We start from the raw sequence: 16,803 nt of genomic DNA on the forward strand, positions 1-16,803 counted from the left end.
GCTGGGAACAGCCTAAAAAGCACCTCCTTGATTATGACGAGTTAGCTCCAGGAGTTATTGGATTCACGTTTACCACAACGAGAGTCAGAGTGAGAAACGTGTTGCCGTGGACTGCCGTGGTTGGTTTCATGTCTTGACGGAGCGCGAGGTTCCGATTAGATAGATATCGAATTGATGGTGCAGCTAATTGTTGGATATGCATCACATACTCAAGGTTGGCACTCCTTGGTGCTCCCTCTTTGGCAATAGTTAGTTGCTGCTGCTGCATTGCCTTATCGTCGTCATCTTTGCTGCACTGCAGTTACTGCAGGCCCTGGAGGGGAACCGAGTTGCATACTTAGTCCAGTTGGCTACGGTGGTTTTCTACCTGGTTTCATGCTGGGATGAAGGGGGTCTGGACCACGGCTGTGAGTTTGACTGGAGTTGGCAATCGGTTCCAGGCCGACGAGTTGGTTTGCTTATTCCTAGACGCTGTCGCGATCTGTCCCATGTCCCCTCCTCCCGGCTCATCTTATCGTCCACGACAGAAGAGGGGGTACGGAACAGATTCCCCGCGGCAACCAAATTGCTCCGGGAGAGTAGCCAGTCAGTGAGGATTTCTTGCTGCACGCTGAGTCGATGTCCAGTTTCTGTGACAGTCTGACGGGCGGGGGAGAGACACTTTAGGGGCCGGAATCTCGCAATTGGCAGTCGGCATTGTTGTATTCTAATAACGATGATTGATGATAACGATAGCGTATCGATAGGCAAGTGTGGTCGGAGTTAAGCCGCCTTCCAAGTTCCGAAGAGCGGCTGCCGAAACGAGGGGGAGCTCCGACTGTCGGGACGGATAGGCGGATTGGCGGAAGTACTGGAGGAATACCTGGTTATGCTAAGGCCAAGTACGGAGTAAGGGTATTCCATGATAATGCAGCTATGAATAATGCATAGAAGTCTGGAAAATGATCACCGAAGAAAGAGGACTGGAATGAGAATGCAGTTGGGGGGGGCGGGCGGTGGAAATGAAGATGTGTGTCTCATGGTTGCAGGAAACGAGCGTCGGAGGTCCGAAGCAGGCAGGGAACGAGAGAGAAAGAGAGAGGCTGAGAGCAAGTGTGAGCAAGTGTGAGCACTGAGCACTGAGCACTGAGCTTGGATGGAGAGAGAAATTGGATGGAACTTGGAGAACTGGAAAGAGTGAGTGAGTGCCAGAAAAGGCAAGCCAGTCACACGGACCACCTTTTCTTATCCTCTCCAGTCTCCATTCAATGGAATCCACTCTTTCCATCCTTTTCCTCCACGCCTTGGAGGCAAAAAAAAAGTCAAACAAAAAAAAAAGTAAAAAGATAAGCCCAGCTCGGTTTTCTTTTACAGTACAACTACCACGAAGACCACCTCTACCACCACACCACCACACCATCTTCTTCATATTCTCTTGTTCTCTTGTTCTTATTGACATCACATCAATAGAACAGAACCCAGTCAGTTCCCTTATCTTCCAAGGTTTCTCCTCCGCCGATGATTGTCCGGCTGTCGCGTCGCTCTACCATCATCACCACCACTACTGCGGGTTGACACAGCTGCTCTTTGGTTAACCCTCACTACTTTCTTGCTACTAGTACTGCAAAACAATCTCCACCCCTCCACTTTTTACCACAACTCCTGTACTGTACTTCCCCTGGCTTGACTCGCGCTCTCCTCCTCTTCTTCTTCTCTCCTTCTTATTCTCCTCCCACCTCCTCCTCCTCCTCCTCCTCCTCTCCCGCCCGACCGTGGCTTTGTCCCGTTTTATTCTTTCATCCTTCTACCGACCGGGTTCTCCTCACTTGCGAATTAATCCTTCCGCTCCCGCCTTATCCACTTTCCAGGCCTGACATGGTTCACTCAACGAGCGAAGAACGTGCCGTACATTTGACTCGAGAGGCTGTTGAATTGATAGATGCTGGTCACCGTGAGGTATGTCTGACTTACACGATTCTCTTTCGTACTTCGTCTACCTGAGAGTCTACCGTGTCGTCGCGTTAGTTTGCGACCGCTTCAGGTGGCTAATGTCATCTATCGCAGGCCGCTTCGCGGAACCTTCGAGAAGCCCTCACCTTAGCGCCCGAACATCCAGCTGTCAAGGAAGCTTTCCTGAAGATCCAAGAGGAGGAGGAAAATGGCCATCACCTCCTAGATCTCTGCCGCCGGTATACTTCAGGGAAGGACGAACCCGCGGGTAAAGATGCCGCCCTCTATCTGCGCACCGACGGCCTCAAACCGCCCGAGGAGGTCGCACTGGATTGTGTCAAATTTATCTTGGCGCAACGCCCACATGCCTTGTCCTCGCTGCAGGACGACATTATCTCCGGTCTGGTTCGCCAGAGTACAAGCGTGCGTCAGCACTTCTCCAACCAGCTTCAAATCTCCGTCACCACCTTCTTTGACGAGATCTACGAAAGGGGCGACGCAGCTGCTGTTTGCCTCGACACCGTTGTTCTAGACCCCTCCGTTTGGCTATCGCAGGATGCTCGTCTGCATTGTGAACGTGAGCTCTTCCAGCTATTCATTGCCAAGCTGATGGAGTCTGGTCATGATGAGGACGGCCGCTCGCTCAAAGGTATTGCGCGGCTGCTCGCCGTTGACGCGGCCAGGTTGCAGGATCTGGTGGATGATGAGAGTCTGGATGTGATTTTGTCGTCCCTGGATTCTCGCCTACCCCTTGAATGGAGAAGCCAGGCTACTTTGGCAACAGTCAAGTACCTCGAGGTCTCGAAAGAAGTTGGCCAGAATCGATTCTCCAACCTGGTCTCTTCCAAGGTGATCAAGGGCCGCAGTGATGGGCTGATTGAGGCCTTCTCTGCAACTGCTGCCGTCTTTCCTGTGATTCCGGAGGCTGCCGCAGCTCTTTTTCTTTCGGAGAGTTTTCTGGCTGCATTGGCTCCTCTGACTTCCAGAGATGCGAAGAGCCGGAAAGTCGAAACATCGTTCTTGGAACTTCTAAATGCAGCCTGCGTCAACAAAGACTGTCGTGAGGCGATCTTCAAACATCTGTCTACCTGGCTCTCTCATCTTCTTACCAATGGCAGTGACCAAAGCTCTGAGTTGGCAGCGGTTATCCTGGCCAAGGTTCGGACTGCCGCGCAGGTCGCGCCCTCCGAAACCATTGGTAAACTCCAGGACGAGGACACCCGGGTTATCGAGCTGGTTGATCGGTTCAAAGACTCGATGTCGAAGCGAAAGGGTGAGAGCATGGCTAATGTGATTGAGGGTCTGGCCTATGCCTCTGTCAAACCCGCCGTGAAGGAACAGCTTGCCAAGGATCCAGTCTTTGTGCAGAACCTCATTAGAGTGTTACACGAAAATTCTACTGTTCCGTCAGTCCTCTATGGTGGCTTCATGATCATCATGAACCTCACTCAGTTTCTTCCCAACCTGACGGAGGAACAAAAGAAAGTCTCACAGCTCAAGTCATACGCTGAAGCATCGCCCAAGGCCCGCAACGGCCCCGATCCCTTGGACGAAGAGCAACACGTCATTGCTCGTTGCACCGCACTTGTCGAAGCAGGAATTGTTCCCCTTCTGGTCGACTGTGTCAAGACCAGCCTGCCTTCTGTACAAGTTCTCATGAGCAAGATTCTTCTCTCTCTCTCGCGTGATCGCAAGTCTCGCGGTGCTCTAGCACAGCAGGGAGCCGTCAAGCTATTGATTGGTATGTCGACCGTGAAGCAGGGCTCGTCGCCAACTGAGATAGTCAGCAATGCTTCACATGCGCTGGCGCGAATCTTGATCTCTGTCAATCCTGCGCTTGTTTTCCCGAGCTCTGGCTTCCCCCAGATCACATCTGCGATTCGACCTTTGACTGCACTGCTTTCCGTTCCAGAGACAACCAGCCTTTCCACAGAGCAGCCGCGGGACTTGCTTCCTGTCTTTGAGAGCTTGTTGGCTCTGACAAATTTGGCCTCACACCCTGATGAGTCCGCTCCTGAAGCCATTGTTCGCCAAGCCTGGCCTGTTATCGAGGAACTCCTTCTTTCCAATAGTCCCTTGGTACAGCGTGCTGCATGTGAGCTTGTCTGTAACTTGATGACTTGCGAATCAGGCGTAGTCAAGTTTGCCGATGGTTCGAAACGTGCTGCCCAGCGTCTGCATATCCTCTTGGCCCTTACCGATACTGACGACCTCGCCACACAAAGTGCTGCGGGTGGAGCTCTCGCCATGCTCACTGAGTTTGATGCAGCGATGGCAGGAGTTCTCGAACGGCCTCGTGGTGTTCAGTTGCTGCTTGGTCTGTGCCAGGAAGAAAACGACGGGCTTGTACATCGCGGTGTTGCCTGTATCAGGAATATGACCTGTCTTGCCACCGGTGATGTTGCTCGTCGGGCCAAAGATGCCATCAAGCAGAATGGGGGCATCGACATCTTGACAAATCTGCTGAAGAAGACCAAGAATCCCGCTATCCTCCAAGTAGGTGTCGAGGCCCTCAAGCCTTTGGTGTCATAGGCATCTTGTCTTCGAAGATAACGAGCTTTCACGTTTCCATAGTTATTCTCGGTGTTTCATACCTATTTTGCTCGATAAAGCGTTGTGAGTTTGCGGTATTACAGCTCGCGTCAAGGGTTCGGTGTTCGGTCCGGTTGTTTGTGGTTTTTAACGGCGTTCATCAGCCTGTCTGACATTTGGTGTTATGATGTGTTGCTCAAGTTTAACGAATGTTGCTGGTCTTATGAGCGTGGGGAACGGTGGCTGGATTTTCTCAATGCGTCAGGGGATTCCGGAGTGCATTTGTCCCTTTTTGAGTCCGCCATAGACCAGAATGATGTGCTCTTTTGTGTCGAATCAAGACGACCTTGATAGCTACTTATTGAATGATTCTCTCGTTGAGAAATGCTTCCATCCAATTAGTGCAATCATGACCTTCCGGTGATTGGCAAGGGAGTTGAACAGTTGATGCGGAGTAACCCAAGTAAAATGCGGGGTGACGAGATTTGAGTGGGGGTAAAAGTGGAGAGAGACAGAAGGGAGAGGAGATTGGGAAAACCACCCGCGAAGCGGAATCTGTATAGGAAAATCTGGTGATTTTAGGAGTCAAGCCTTTTTCAATGACGATCAAGGCAGTTAATTGCTGAGGGTGTATGCACCTCTCTCGGTGAGAATTGAGTAGGCTATTGCTTGACTTCCAGTTGAGCTTTCTCCTCGACTGCCCCAATGCCCCTGTCGATTGATATATCGGTAAGGTAGGGGTGACTTATCCAGGAATCAGTCTGCGATATAGTCGACCCGGAGGAGAGCCCTCATTTTTGACAGGAAGTAGAGTCATTCAGAGAATCAAAGGTAAATAAAAGAGGAAGAAAAAACAAGGAAAAACCAGAATCAAGAAAGGGGGAGAGGGCGCGAGGGCGCGAGGGCGAGGTTTTGAGGGAAATAAAAGCGTGCTCTTGGTGGTGGTGGTGGTGGTCGAAAAATCGCGCATGCAAACATACTAGGTAGGTAAACACACTTAACTTACCGGTCAGTTCGACACACCCTGCCGGGCCCCCGGCCGGCCGGCCCGCTGGCTGGCCGGCTGGGCTGGGCTGCCTTGGGGATACTTATGACGCAGTTTGTGTAATTCTGCAGGTTTTGCGTATCTTTTTGATTTATTCCCCCTGGTTTGGAGGTGTTAGAATTATTATTTGTAGGTTATCTGAGTGGTTGGGTTTTAGGGGTTGTTTACTTTTGGGGAGAGGTGGGTGTATGCGGTAGAGGGAGGGTTCAAGGGTTTGTGGTGAATGGTTACTGGTGAATACTGAGATTTTATTTAGGGGGCAGGTGTAGATGGATCTTCATGATGGGATCTAATGAGGTGCTTTGCTTTAGTTATCGATGTTCATTGTAGCTTTAGCCAAATTCTGGGTTTGAAGGATCGTTGGGAGTCAATTGTGCATTTTCTGACTAGACTACCTTGTTGCTGACTAGACTCAAATTCGGCCTTGGAATCTTCCTTCGGCTTCTCGCTGATGGATAGGGCAATTTGACATGTATGTCAGGTGTGCTTGCCATATTCTGGGGAAGTTTGTCTTGAACATTGCGGTTGCATGGGATGTCTTTGAGCGAGAGTGATGGACTTGATTGTCGGGGATGCACTAAGATGACAGGATGTATAAGGAATGATCCATGGAAATTTTCTGGTGATATGGTTCGAGGTTGTGGATTGTGGACGGGCAGCGTTCAAGGTGTAGTTGCGTTGCGGCGCTCGGGACTACCAGTCGCTGGCGCCTTCGACGGTGTTGTCACGCTTCCAATCGCTGGCTCCATCAACGGTGTTGTCACGCTTCCAATCGCTAGCGCCTTCAACGGTGTTGTCACGCTTCCAGTCGCTGGCTCCGTCGACAGTGTTGTCACGCTTCCAGTCGCTGGCTCCATCAACGGTGTTGTCACTGCGCTTCCAGTCACTGGCACCTTCAACGGTGTTGTCACCGCGCTTCCAGTCACTCGCTCCATTGACGGTGTTGTCACCGCGCTTCCAGTCGCTGGCTCCGTCGACAGTGTTGTCACGCTTCCAATCGCTGGCGCCTTCAACGGTGTTGTCACCGCGCTTCCAGTCACTCGCTCCATTGACGGTGTTGTCACCGCGCTTCTAGTCGCTGGCGCCGTGGGTTGTAGAGACCGAAGCAACATCGGGTGTTGGGAGGGTCAGAACACCAGTCACCAGGCAAGCGGCCAAGCTCAGGGTCATGAATTGCTTCATCTTGTTGTGTGTGATGTAAACAGAAAAGAAGAAGTATAGCAGGAAAGTGTGAAAAGCGAAGTTGAGAAAGAGATGGATGTCCAATGCTAGATGAGCTCTGTAGATTGATGTTTCTTATGAGAGGAAACAAGCCTCTTTATATAGTAAGAGAGGGCAAGTCTGCCTAGCAGGTGAGAGTTATAGACCAGACCAGTTGCGCGGTGGGTTCACACTAACCTGACCTGAGCAGGCCCCGGGTGAATGTGGTAGTGTTGACTCGCAACAATAATGGGTTCATCAACAAAACTTTGCCATGAGTCTCGTATTCAGGACGGCGTCATTTCCGAGTAGCCGCCATTGTGGACGAGGCTGACTGCAGACGGTTGCAGTAAAGATGCATTTAACCTATTTCAATGTTATCACTGTGTACAAAATGACATAGAACAGAATTTACCATCTTCCTCATTTGGAGATATCTCCATACGCTACTGCACCGGACGTCGAAGTGGCTGATGTTGGTGTACTAGGTAGACTCCTGGGAAGCAGAACGTGATGCCCGCAGAGTTACTGGGTTGAGTGAGTAGATGAGGCTATGAAGGCGGTCAACTTGGAACTTAAGGAGGCTCTCTACCCCGCATGCTACGAGTTGTGGGGCCCTTAGAGAGCCATTGGAAGAAGGGATTTGTCGCTGTTATACCTAGAACTACCCGAAAGGCTGATTAACCTTTGGAACCTACACGGAACCCTCATCCCCTTGACTTGATCCAAAAGGCATGGAGAGACAGGTCTAATGATTCCGCCATACTGACATTGCTGAAGAATCAACAACTTTTTATCGCCTAAGCTCATTCCTTCCCTGCATAGAGATAAACTTGGCAAATGTAAGCACGGAAAGTGAGTTACATCAGCAACGGGCGATGCTCACCAATACTGACTCGTGCAAGGCTTCATAGCTCCAACATGTCACCACAAGCACTACCTCATCAATTAAGGAGAATCAGGCTGAATCTTTAGCTTGATTTGCCACAGCCACCAAGTGACTCTGGCGCGCCATGGAGCCTCATCGACGCGGCAAGAACGACAGTGACATACTGCGATGTGTACCACGATCCACAGCTCCACAATCAGACATTATTTGTCAGGCATCATAATCACGAATCCACTTGATTGAAGCTATACAAACACAGGGTGGAATCAGTACCGCTACCCACACTCTCTTGAGCCCATTTTCTCGTGTATGCACATAAGACGCAAAGGGGCGCTTTGCAGACGACATGATAGAGGGCTTGCTCCACCCTCCAGAGCTGATCTATACCACGGAACATACCCGAGGGTGCAATTGCTCGCAACAGAGGATGGATCTGCCTATTCGCATGGCTCGACTCGTCTCTGCTCTTGGGTTGCATCCTCAACATCCGCAAAGCCTCGTCATCCGAACATCGCGAAGCTTCATGCTTCTACTTCGTCTCCGGCCAGAGGAATCAAGTGCACAATTTGAGGACGATAAGACTACTGCTATGCAATCTCAGACATACTGTGTCTTCTCGCTGCTTTGAATCACATTCTCGGGGCCTACTATACTTGAAGTTCCGGCCAGACATCATGAATGGGTCTAAAATCCGGTCGCTGGGTGCCCCAGCCTCGCGACCCGGGCTACAATGGCTGCAGGTATTGGCAGGGTGACATCGTGCAATCTCCCCTGGACCTCCAGTCATCTCCATCTGTGATATACTCATCTCCGCGGGATTTTCAGCTGAGGTATCGTTATCCAAGATGACTATATCCACGATACAGTTGCGCCATTCCCTAGCAAGAAGTCGTGTACTTCTTGCATTGATAAAATGATCATTTCCTCTGGTGAGATCCTTAGTGAATACGAGACTCTAGAGGTGCATATAACCTCGACCTGTGTTTAGGCTAGTCATTGAAAGGTTACATCTGTGTATGCCAGGGCATGCATAGATGGGCCCAGCCCGCACGTTTCAAACCGCATACCCACGCTGTTCACAAGCTTCAACCCATGGCCGTCGGGTAAATACCGCAATGGACTCATTCAACTCATAAGGGCCCAACTGTCGCCCAGTTACCCCTCTCTTTGAAGCAATTATCCTCGAATGATATTCAGCTGAATGGCCGAAGTCACTGATTGGAGGGACTTTCTGCCGTAGTGACAGTGACCATGCACCTGAATCGCAAAATCCAAGCCACCTGCGAAGGGCGAAATGTCGTTATCAAGACTTCGTCAAACGGAAGAAGGCTGATGGTCGGGGCTATTTTGTTGATTTGTGGCCTCGTTCCCACGAAACAGTGGAGGAACCTCGTATTGCTAGTGATCATCTCTGAACGCGGTAGCCAGAGCCAGTCCTTGGTTGCCACCACGGCACCATTGGATGGAGATATGTAGAGCGACTATTAGCCGTGGGGTGTGAGGAATGGAGGCAGCGAGCATCGTTCGGGTGGGACGCGAGATGATAGCCTACACGCTAGGCGGTATTCAACTACTGATGGAGTACTTGATGTTGATTGTGCATAGTCATACAGTGCCTGATCAAGACGCTGCACCTCCTATCCTTCAAAAGTTCGTCCTATTCGCTGATTAGGACTCACCACGCCTGAAGTCTGCCAGTGGACACGCTGTTGAGTGTCCTTGGCTATACAGATTCGTATCGGAGAGTTTTCGGCAAGGTAATGCATGGCTCTGACGTTCCTTTATCGAATCCGGGGGTTGCATTTTGTAGACCTCCCGCTGTACTAAGGCCCATAAAAAGCGGGCGTCTACGTCCAAGATGCCCAGCAGTACTGGTTGTTGCACTCAACCAGAATGCAGACTCGCTATCACTTGGACAAAAAAGTGCAGCAGACCATGGGCATTCGAGTTCGATATTGAAGTATGGAATTCCAGTTACTATAGTCTTCCTGAGTCAAAGCTAGCTCTAGTATACAGCCACACGGCGAGATTTATGGCAAAATGAGGTGTTACAAAGTAGCCAGAGCGATCAGCCTCCTCTCCTCCGAAGACCTCGAAGAGAGCAGCGACTTGATGTTCTTATCATAGTCGTTCACAAAAGCGATTAGGAATCGAGACAATCATATAAAGCCTCCATGTTCTTGCTTCAATAGTCCGGATTGTAGAAGGAAGCCGCGTGATCGAATAGAGCACTATACATTATTGACCTTGAGGTCAGGCGACCAGGATGTATCAGCTCCTTTCTAAGATAGTGCAGTGTACTTCGGTAGCAAGGCCATTGTCAGACTTCCAAGGAGAAACAAAGGTGCAGCGAATACCAAGAAGTGTAGTCAAGTTTGAAGTGAGGAATGTCTACTTTGCAGCATAGTGTATCACTAGTGTGTGCAGGAGCAGGTCACGTTAGTCGAGTACAGTAATCCTGCAGCTTGGAGGGAGGTCATCTGACTTGACGGGAGTTTTCCATCTTAACAATAACTCCCGGAATGCAACTCCTTCTTACTTAGTATGTCGAAGTTACTCAGGTCATAATATCAGGGAGATTGCAACCCTTCTTTATTGGAACCATGCAATCACAGGCTCAACGCTAAAATAGTTAATCAACCCTTCGAGGTTCGAATGGACAATGTTCGGCCACGACTCGCCCTCCCCCCTCCCTCCGACGCATCTGGCCACAAATCAGAATGAGGTGACAGTGAGGGGAACGGTGATCATCGCTGCGAGGGAATATCCCGCCAGAAAGAACTTCTGCTTCTCGAATCCGCCAGCCTCCGCGGCCTAGATAGCAGCGGGTCACCGGACTCAGTCGCCCACCAACGGGCTAAGCACTATGGCCGGTTCAGTGACAGTCAAACAGTCTAGAAGGCTTAATTTGCGAATTGGTGGGGGAGCAAGTCAGCGCTATTGGCAGACTAGCAGCTGGTGTGAGACTTAGATTAAGAACCGGAGAATGGCCCCCTTAATCGATTAATCGATTAATCAAATACTCACTCACAAGTCTCAATTGAGTCAGTGAATCGGCCTGATCAACATAAGGTTACCGCCATTTGACCTGTTTTCCACACAGATCCAAGAGCGGAACCATCTGCTAAGAATCAGATTCCTCACAGACATCTTACTCATAGACACTGGGCCGAACCAGTTTTCTGCGGAGGAGATTGCGGGCAAATCAGGGAGCGTCCGGCGTGCAGCAGATCCAGCCGCCCGCGTTCAATGGTCATTCCGCCCCGGAATTCCTCTTCATCTTACGTCGGGGTGGATTCCTTTCATCCCCACTCGGGTTAGCAACTGATATTTTTGTCGGTTCCCTTCGATCATATGTCTTGGCCGACTCTCGCACGTGCTGATAGCTCGGTCCCTTTCCTTTGTCGCCTGGTCCCAAGGATTCCAAACTGTATATCACCCGTGGCTCTCGCCTTCTTTTCTTCAATTATCAAACGCATCCATCTCTCTCTCTCTCTCACTATCCTACCATCCAGGTTCTTCTCACTACCCCATCTGGCTTGACCATGACTCCGCGATAAACTAACACATGGCTCTGTGCTCGAAGTTTGACTTGTCATTTTTCTTTTGTCTGCCCCAGATCCACTTGTTCTCCATTTGATCATCATTTCGTCAGCTGTGCTCTTCCTTGGCCGAACAAACCCCTAGACGAGTTCTAAAAGAGCTTGTATTTCACCTTCTGTCCTCATCTCGAACATCTTCGATTGGCCTCGACTCAAATTCTCTCGAAAATGAAATTTGGACGCAATTTGCCCCGCAATGTTGTTCCGGAATGGAGCGCGAACTACATTCATTACAAGGACTTGAAACGGCTCATTAAAGCCTCGGCGGAGAACGTAAAGGCTGGCCATGAGGCCGATCTTACAGGTAAGCTTCGATCCTATCTGTACTCATTTAGGCCGTTGAGCGCTTGTTTTGACTCGAACTTTAGGATTTTTTTATGCGCTCGATCGAAACCTCGAGGATGTCAACTACTTCTATAACAAGAAATACACCGACTTTGCGCGCCGCATGAAGATTTTGGAAGAGCGATACGGTCCGTCACTGGATGGCCGCCAGCGCCTGGATTCCGAGGAAGTTGAGGATCTTTTGGCGGCTCTGCTCGAGCTACGTGGTCAATGGCGCAAACTCCAGTGGTACGGAGAAGTCAATCGGCGGGGCTTCATCAAGATTACCAAGAAGCTGGACAAGAAAGTCGGCGTTCAGACACAGCAGAAGTACCTAGAAACGAAAGTCGACCCACTGCTCTTCGCGTCGAATCCGGATATAACCAATGCTCTGAAAACCATCAACGACCGCTTGTCGATTCTTGGGGAACAGAAGATCAACGATGATGCCAGCTCTACACACTCGTCCCTGTCATTCAAGGCAGGCCGATCACGCCCCCATTTGAACCTGCCATCCAGTATGCTTCAGGCTGTTGACGAAGCGTTGCGCAAAAATGATACTCACGTTCTACTGGAGTTACTCGAGACCTTGAAGGTGGCTGCGGATGACTCGGGAGAACACATCTGGCCCAAAGTCCTTCAAAGTCTCCTTCAGCGATCCATCTACTATCGCGCGAACGCTTGCATTACAGTGTTGCTGAACCGCATGGACACGCTGGACGAAGAGGACGATATCAACAAACGTAACTGTATCCATCGATTGGTGATCTCGATCGGTCGAGCGCAACCCACCAACGATTCGGAGCAGTCTGCTTCTATGGTCCTTGACTTCCCTCTGGAAACATCGAATTACATCACTCCTGCTGCTATGCCTACTCTCCAAGCGCCTCGTTCGGTTGTGAAAGAGGACGAGTTCCCTCAGCATCTGGAGAGATCTGATCCATCGGTGTCGCTGCTGCTGCATATACTAGATCAGCTTCACCCTACCCAGCGCAAAGCCCTGCTTGCGAAGGATATCTCCGGGCGTACCCCGCTGCATTACGCAGCACAATATGGATTCAAGGTTGTGTGCGAAGTCATTATTGAGCACCTGCAGGCGTGGGATATGTTCGACGTCACCGAGGGAATCGATGGCCCACGTTGGCAGGACAATGATGGCTGGGCTCCGTTGCATCTGAGTGTTGTGGGCGGCCATCCCTTGACTACGAAATATCTCCTTGAGTCCGAAAACTGGCATGGGGCCAATAAAGACAAAGCCAAAATCCGCAAACAAGTCTCGCGCTCGAGTGCTGTGCTGGCTTTGGCGACCAAAGCAAACTTTGTGGACATTGTACGCCTTCTGGTTGAGGCCGGAGTGGACATCAATTATCAGGACGACCACGGCGAAACCGCACTGCATGTCGCTGCCCGCTTTGGTCACTATGAATGCGCGGAAATTCTGCTGCAGGGTAATGCAGAACAGAAGGCCGACACGGAACTCGCTGAGAAGACGTATGGGTGGACTCCACTGTTCATCGCTTGCGTTGATGGAGCTTTGAGAGTTGTGGAATTGCTGATCGAAGCAGGCGCCGAACTCGAAAGGCTTGACTCTTCCGGCTGGACTGCCAAGGAGCATGCGGCTTTGAGAGGCCATCTCGATATCGCTCGATGCCTTGCCAAAGTCACACCACCTCCCGAGATCAGCGAAGCGGAGCCCGTCATTCCCGTTCCAACCGTCTCGTCCGCTCCACCATCTCCTCCACCGTCGTCTTTGTCTGACAGGCGGTCTAACGCACCTTCCAGCAATACCTCGTTGCGCAATGCAGAGCCTATCAAGACTTTTGGTCATCGGTATCTCACGGATGAGTCCATGGTTTTGGTCAGCCTGGGCACTATGGACATGCGAAGCTCCATCGAGGCTGTCAATCTTGACCGAATCCCCATGGAGAGCGCCCATTCCACCCAGCTCGACACTGCTTTGTCGATTGTCGTTTCGGCTAGCGGGGCTCGAGGGGAGCCTGAGATTATTGACCTTCCTGTTCAAGATAACATTTCGACTGAGCCCATCGTTTTTCACGCCAAAGATGCTTCCAAAGTCAGGCTCCTATTTGATCTGGTCCCTACCTACGCTGGCTCTAAGGACAAGATTGTTGGACGGGGTGTTGCCTTGCTTTCGAGTATCAAGCCCACGCTTGGATCCCACCGCATCAACCTCAAAGGCGACTCTACAGTCCCTATTGTTGCAGCAAACACGTTAGATGTGATCGGCTCGGTCACATTCAATTTCCTGATCATTACGCCATTCAAGCATCCCAACATGACAATCACTGGGGACCGAACGTACTGGAAGAGTATGAGCTCCACTATGGTGATTGGGCATCGTGGTCTTGGTAAGAACTTTGCCAGCCGCAACTCATTACAGCTTGGCGAGAACACTGTGCAGTCATTCATCGCTGCTGCTAATCTAGGCGCCTCCTACGTCGAATTCGACGTCCAGCTGACAAAGGACCATGTACCTGTCATTTACCATGATTTTCTTGTCAGCGAGACGGGAATCGATGCTCCTGTCCACACTCTCACGCTAGAACAATTCCTCCAAGTGGGAGACAATAAACCAGCCCGTCGCCCTGGCTCGCCACCACAGACGCCAGACGTTTTCGGCAATGACAAGGGTTACTTCAATCCTCGCCAGCGGTCGATGTCTGTTGGTGGCTCGGAATATGACCCATCCGAGCTGAACGAGAAGATCAAGCACACCCGTGACTTCAAAAAGAAGGGCTTCAAAGGTAACAGTCGTGGCAACCATATTCAAGCGCCTTTCGCCACATTGGAAGAATTGTTCAAGAAGCTCCCTCAATCCGTTGGGTTTAACATCGAGCTGAGTGAGTATCCTTCCGGTCAAAGAACATACACACGAGACACTGACCACGTCCACCAGAATATCCCATGCTCCACGAAAGCGAGGAGGAGGAGATGGACACGTACGCAGTGGAGTTGAATTCTTTTGTGGATACTGTCCTTACTAAGGCCTACGACATGGGCCAGGGACGCAACATGATCTTCTCCAGCTTCAATCCAGACGTCTGCTTGCTGCTTGCTTTCAAACAACCCTCTATTCCCGTGCTCTTCTTGTCGGACTCCGGAGCGTCTCCTGTTGGCGACATTCGTGCTAGCAGTCTGCAGGAAGCAATCCGCTTTGCATCCCGATGGAACCTGCTCGGTGTTGTCTCACAGGCTGAGGCTCTTGTTCTGTGCCCTCGACTCGTCCGAGTGGTAAAGGAGTCTGGATTGGTGTGTGTGTCGTATGGAGCAATCAACAATGACCCGGCCAACGTCAAGGTAAGTCAACAAAGCGCACCAACCTGCCGTCCTCTCTAACACTTTTCTACAGCTCCAAGTTGCTGAGGGTATCGATGCGGTCATTGTGGACTCGGTCCTCGCCATCCGTAAAGGACTTACTGAACATGAAAGCAAACGCGGGACGCCGGGAGTCTCACCGCAGCCCAGTCCTTTGGCGCAGCCCACACCTAGTGCTCTCAAGGACTCGATCAGAATTCCCGTGCTGGACCAGACGGAGGAGAAGGACAACGGTCTTCACGTGAAGCCGGAGGCAATTCTCTGAGCTAGCTTTCGATGCTGATTCAACAAGCGGCCAGCTGGACATTTGGCCCGATTAATTACACATAGATTGCATCTGGGAGATCCTTCCCATCTAGAACTCGATGATCGTTTACGTTTGTCCTTTATGGACGGATAGTGGGTAGTAGTAAGCTTCGCATAGCTTGTTAGATACTCCTACCGCGGTCCCGATGGCACGAAATAGCGATAGACCGATTTGGATGCGACGACCCTGCCCTTTTGCGACCACATCAGCACCTGTAGATCCCCCGCTCGACTTCCCCATTCGATCTCAGGTAACTACCGGATAGTGAAGCCCCCATCGACCCTGATGTCCGCGCCATTGATCATCCCGCTCGAGTCCTATCATGCCATTAGTTGATACTGACCACCCTGCAGAGCGTTTCTTCAGAACTACTTACCTGACAGAGAAACAGCACCGCATCCGCCACCTCCTCCGGCAGAGCAAACTTTCCCGTTGGGATAGATTTCAAGAAGGCATTCTTAACCGAAGCCTCCCCCCAAGCTTTCTTGCCCAGCTCCGTCCACGCCACGGTGGGCGATACCGAATTGGCCGTGATGCCCCGCCCCGCCCACTCGGACGCCATACTCCGCGTCAAGCCCAGTAGCGCCGCTTTGGAGGCACAATAAGCCCCGTGGCGCGGCAACGCCACATGAGCCGCCTGCGAAGCGATATTCACGATCCTTCCCGGTGGCGGTGTCAATCGCGAAGCATCTTGCCCTTCAGCAGCGGCCCCCGCCGTTCTTGCAGATGCAAAGTAGAGCCGCGCGAACGCCTGCGCGCACAACATCGGTCCCAACACATTGGTCGTCAGATGCTTCAGCGTCTCCTCGGGCGGCGTCGCCTCCATGTCGCTCAACGAGACATACCCGGCCGTATTGATCAGGATACTCGGAAAGGGTCTTGGATTCGATGAGGACAACGGTGACCGTGTAGACAATGGGGTCACCAACTCTTCCGCTAAACTGGCGAACGCCGACTCCACGGACTCGGGCGACGTGATGTCGCATTCGTAGGTGTGGATGTTTCTATGGTGGTGGGAAGCAGCTGCTCCGTACCCGGCTTCGAGGAGCTGATCGCGCCGGGCGGCTTCGAAGGGCGCGTAGAGGATGGCTAGCTGCGCGCCTTGTCGGCGGAGTTTCTGGCCGATGCTGGTGCCGAGGCCGCCTGTTTGGGTTGGTTCTGTTGAGTAGAGTTCATTGGGTCTGGGGGGGTGACTGTAGATTGTGTGGTAGGGGGGAGGTGGTGGATTAAGGATGGGTGAGTGGGCGGGTGTAGTTACCTAGACCTCCGGGGAGGATTGCTAGTCTGTTGGCGAGGGCCATGGCGCTCGTTCGAGAGAATTTGACTATTGATTTTGTGGAGTTGTAAGTATATGAATGTACTACAGTGGGTATATCTCAATCTGGGTTATCATGCTTGGATGAGACGAAGGAGGGGGATGCGACCTAGGCTACCTGAGGTAGGAACGTGACATCCCTCGGGAGAGGAACAGCCCGAAGAGATGATATCATTGGAAGTTGGCGCAGTCCATCCGTCCTGCTACTTGTAATATGAGTAGTAAATCTGCAGATACAACCTACATTTCCAAGTATTGTCAGAATGATACGAAGTACTCGATAGGCTTGTGTACCTCATGCCTTCGCGATAAGCAATCCCTTCC

General features: G+C 51.3%; 4 protein-coding genes across 4 annotated transcripts; 3 read left to right on the plus strand and 1 right to left on the minus strand.

Annotated features, from left to right (window-relative positions):
* The first annotated feature begins 1,646 nt into the window (after positions 1-1,646).
* BO95DRAFT_172500 (UNC45-central domain-containing protein) lies at positions 1,647-4,857 on the plus strand. The gene is made up of 2 exons (XM_025580825.1): positions 1,647-1,935; positions 2,044-4,857. The coding sequence occupies exons 1-2, from the start codon at positions 1,855-1,857 to the stop codon at positions 4,459-4,461; spliced, it is 2,499 nt and encodes an 832-aa protein (XP_025440967.1). The 5' UTR covers positions 1,647-1,854; the 3' UTR covers positions 4,462-4,857.
* Positions 4,858-5,865: 1,008 nt separating this feature from the next.
* Positions 5,866-7,028, plus strand: BO95DRAFT_444066 (uncharacterized protein). The gene is made up of 2 exons (XM_025586804.1): positions 5,866-6,847; positions 6,905-7,028. Exon 1 carries the CDS (start codon positions 6,134-6,136, stop codon positions 6,725-6,727), a length of 594 nt encoding a protein of 197 aa, XP_025440968.1. The 5' UTR covers positions 5,866-6,133; the 3' UTR covers positions 6,728-6,847; positions 6,905-7,028.
* A 4,224-nt stretch (positions 7,029-11,252) lies between these two features.
* Positions 11,253-15,307, plus strand: BO95DRAFT_172684 (glycerophosphocholine phosphodiesterase). Its single transcript, XM_025580826.1, has 4 exons — positions 11,253-11,501; positions 11,566-14,382; positions 14,439-14,839; positions 14,892-15,307. The coding sequence occupies exons 1-4, from the start codon at positions 11,366-11,368 to the stop codon at positions 15,120-15,122; spliced, it is 3,585 nt and encodes a 1,194-aa protein (XP_025440969.1). The 5' UTR covers positions 11,253-11,365; the 3' UTR covers positions 15,123-15,307.
* Positions 15,308-15,346: 39 nt separating this feature from the next.
* Positions 15,347-16,570, minus strand: BO95DRAFT_444069 (putative short-chain dehydrogenase/reductase). Its single transcript, XM_025586805.1, has 3 exons — positions 16,423-16,570; positions 15,541-16,307; positions 15,347-15,481 (listed from the first exon to the last, which is right to left on the minus strand). The coding sequence occupies exons 1-3, from the start codon at positions 16,463-16,465 to the stop codon at positions 15,419-15,421; spliced, it is 873 nt and encodes a 290-aa protein (XP_025440970.1). The 5' UTR covers positions 16,466-16,570; the 3' UTR covers positions 15,347-15,418.
* Between the last annotated feature and the right edge of the window lie 233 nt (positions 16,571-16,803).

Source organism: Aspergillus brunneoviolaceus (assembly GCF_003184695.1).
Source record: "Aspergillus brunneoviolaceus CBS 621.78 unplaced genomic scaffold BO95scaffold_44, whole genome shotgun sequence".
Lineage (NCBI taxonomy): Eukaryota > Fungi > Ascomycota > Eurotiomycetes > Eurotiales > Aspergillaceae > Aspergillus > Aspergillus brunneoviolaceus.